Source organism: Narcine bancroftii, chromosome 12, assembly GCF_036971445.1.
Source record: "Narcine bancroftii isolate sNarBan1 chromosome 12, sNarBan1.hap1, whole genome shotgun sequence".
NCBI classification, from domain to species: domain Eukaryota; kingdom Metazoa; phylum Chordata; class Chondrichthyes; order Torpediniformes; family Narcinidae; genus Narcine; species Narcine bancroftii.
Window position 1 is genome coordinate 64,722,000 of NC_091480.1, and position 3,349 is coordinate 64,725,348.

Here is a 3,349-nt window from a genome sequence, read left to right on the forward strand (position 1 = left end):
TATGTATGAAGAGAAAGTGACAGCAAGCTACAGTATATCGATATTCATGGTGTTCACTAAATGGGTGTGTGCTTTGTCCAATTCAAACTCCATTACAGCCAATTCTATGCAAGATTGGACACAAGTTTATTTATGTAGGAAATTGGATTTCCAACAACTACCTCACCTAAATTCAAGGTTCATTTGAGAAATATTGCAAAAAATCAATTATGTGATCTTTCAAGCTCCTTTATTGCATCAGACATAAAAGAAATTATGCATAGACAAGCAAACATGATCACAGATCAAAGACAACCATAAAGATCATTACATATTCTACAGTACCAAGTTGGTACCATTTCTAACACCCTGGTTGTTTAACACTCAATAGCCAAACACTGGAATGAACCAAGCTTGGAGCTCAAGTACATGCTTTTATGAATCGGACAAAAATTTAAATTTAATACTCTTCTCCTTCCTCTTCTCCCTCACCTTCCACTGAATCAACGCCCACTTCCTCATAATCCTTCTCCAGAGCAGCCATATCCTCTCGGGCCTCCGAGAACTCTCCTTCCTCCATACCCTCACCAACATACCAATGAACAAAGGCACGCTTGGCATACATCAGATCAAATTTGTGGTCCAGACGAGCCCAAGCTTCAGCAATAGCAGTGGTATTGCTCAGCATACACACAGCTCGCTGCACCTTGGCCAAGTCACCTCCAGGTACCACAGTGGGAGGCTGGTAATTGATCCCAACCTTGAAACCAGTTGGGCACCAATCCACAAATTGGATGCTTCGTTTGGTTTTGATGGTGGCAATGGCTGCATTGACATCTTTTGGAACCACATCACCACGATAAAGAAGGCAACAGGCCATGTACTTGCCATGGCGTGGGTCACATTTGACCATCTGATTAGCTGGCTCAAAGCAAGCATTGGTTATCTCAGATACAGAAAGCTGCTCATGGTAGGCTTTCTCAGCAGAGATAACAGGGGCATAGGTGGCCAATGGGAAGTGGATACGGGGATATGGCACTAAGTTGGTCTGGAACTCAGTCAGATCAACATTCAGGGCACCATCAAAACGGAGGGAGGCTGTGATGGAGGACACTATCTGGCTAATGAGACGGTTCAGATTGGTGTAAGTTGGTCGTTCAATGTCAAGGTTTCTACGGCAGATGTCATAGATTGCTTCATTGTCAACCATGAAAGCACAATCTGAGTGCTCCAAGGTGGTGTGGGTGGTTAGGATGGAATTGTAGGGCTCTACTACAGCTGTAGACACTTGTGGCGCTGGGTAGATGGAGAATTCAAGCTTGGACTTCTTGCCATAGTCAACAGACAGACGCTCCATCAGCAGGGACGTAAAACCGGAACCAGTGCCACCGCCAAAACTGTGGAAGACCAAGAAACCTTGGAGACCCGTACATTGGTCAGCCTGTGGAACACAAGTGAATATTTAGTTATTTACATCAAAACACATCTAGCTGCAGACCAGCTCCCAGGCATTTATGCAAATACACACCAGTTTGCGAATTCTGTCCAGGACCAGGTCAATGATCTCCTTGCCAATTGTGTAATGACCACGGGCATAGTTATTGGCCGCATCTTCTTTCCCAGTAATGAGTTGCTCAGGGTGGAAGAGCTGGCGGTATGTACCAGTACGAACCTCATCTGAAAAAGAGGAGCGTGTTCAGTAGCCATGTCATGGTGGTGGGGGGTGGGAAGGGGAAAAAATGATGGAATAAACATCGGTATTTACCTATCACTGTTGGTTCCAAATCCACAAACACAGCTCTGGGTACATGCTTGCCTGCTCCCGTCTCACTGAAGAATGTATTGAAGGAATCATCGCCACCCCCAATGGTTTTATCACTGGGCATCTGACCATCAGGCTGGATGCCATGTTCCAAGCAGTACAGCTCCCAGCAGGCATTGCCAATCTGGACACCAGCCTGGCCCACGTGGATACTGATACACTCACGCTGTGGGCAAACAAACTAATTGTGATGCATGGACTGGTTTTTGCACAATTTAAAAAAGCATGCAATATTCAAACGCTCAAGGATTTCTACGATGCTCTCAAATTTTCACTGTTACGCTGCGACTCTCGCAAATACAACATCAGTTTTTTTTGTGAATGAAACAGGTCATTCTCCTCGCAGGTCCGGCTGCGAGGAGCCGAGGGACCGTGGGAGGTGTAGTCCCACAGCGCCGCCCCAACGGCCGCCAGCGCCACCAGCACACTGCAACGCCCAGAATGCTTTGCGCAATGCGGCAACCAACAAGCCGTCGCCATACTGCCACTCCGGCTTCTCTCTCTGCAAAGATCGACTGCAAGGGAGAAAATCGCAGGACGAAAGACGATTCACACGTACACAAATAAAAAACGAACCCCACATATTAACAATGGACAGATTCAAATGATTGCACGCGGGATGAATTTTTACAACGGAATTGGGTGGGAGGGAGCTTGGCTCAGATTGCAGGAGGGGGAATCATTCTGATCACGTCCTAGTCGTTGGCTCTCATCTCCGTGCCGATCCCTTGCAGGGAAACCTTTCGAATGGAGCCCGACATGGGCCTCCCCCACCTCCCGCGCTTTTACCCAGGAAGTGGACCCTTTCCCGCCACCAAACCAGCAAGAAAAACTCTTCAAAACTTAAAAAAAACCCAACCCACCATCCTAACTTTAGCGGCACATCAAGCCCCAGGAACGAAAATTAATTAAAACTCCATTGCAGCTGAAAGAAACATTCCTACCCCCTCCCCCCCCCCCCAACTCTCTCACTCTCTCTCGCAAACAAAGAAAATCTACACTTTTAGCACGGTTAATCCTGTGATTTAAGCAAGGAAGAAAAATAGCAACTCCAGGCATTTCCCCCTTTCCTATTTTTTTTACGAAAAACATAAAAGGAGTCTTGCACACCGTGGAACGGGTTTAAAAATCAGAATTACACTGCTTTCAGCTGCACATGAACGATGAGACCATTGGTTAAAAAAAACTATGAGCGATATTTGAGCCATACTTACCATTTTTTTTTATAAAAAAAGTTATATTAGCTCTGAAGACGATTGCTTCGGGACGAACCGTTACTTTGCTCGACAGTAACGAGTCGATCTAAGTAACTGAATGGAAGGCGGTAGCGCCTGAAGACAATTTTATAGTTGTATGGGCGGGGCTACCATCCCCGCGCGACCAGCACCTTTTTCCTATTGGCCGACAGGCGGACCGGGAGGTGATGTCCCTGGGCTCCGATTGGCCAGGCGCCCTTGTCAGTCGGCAGAGCACGTGACCTATTTAACGGTCTGGATCCCGCTGAAGGGAGACGCTGTCGAGAGAGAGAGAGAGAGAAGACAAAGTGCT

At 46.8% G+C, this 3,349-nt stretch overlaps 1 protein-coding gene across 1 annotated transcript; it reads right to left on the reverse strand.

The window, feature by feature from the left end:
- Positions 1-207: 207 nt before the first annotated feature.
- On the reverse strand, positions 208-3,125 carry LOC138747385 (tubulin alpha chain). Its single transcript, XM_069906545.1, has 4 exons — positions 3,016-3,125; positions 1,745-1,967; positions 1,508-1,656; positions 208-1,420 (listed from the first exon to the last, which is right to left on the reverse strand). Exons 1-4 carry the CDS (start codon positions 3,016-3,018, stop codon positions 440-442), a joined length of 1,356 nt encoding a protein of 451 aa, XP_069762646.1. The 5' UTR covers positions 3,019-3,125; the 3' UTR covers positions 208-439.
- Between the last annotated feature and the right edge of the window lie 224 nt (positions 3,126-3,349).

Excerpts from the sequence above, each read along its gene's own strand:
- LOC138747385 (XM_069906545.1), bottom strand. Across the intron at positions 1,657-1,744 it reads TTTGGAACCAACAGTGATAG|ATGAGGTTCGTACTGGTACA; the intron begins GTAAATACCGAT and ends CCTCTTTTTCAG. Across the intron at positions 1,421-1,507 it reads TGGACAGAATTCGCAAACTG|GCTGACCAATGTACGGGTCT; the intron begins GTGTGTATTTGC and ends TGTGTTCCACAG.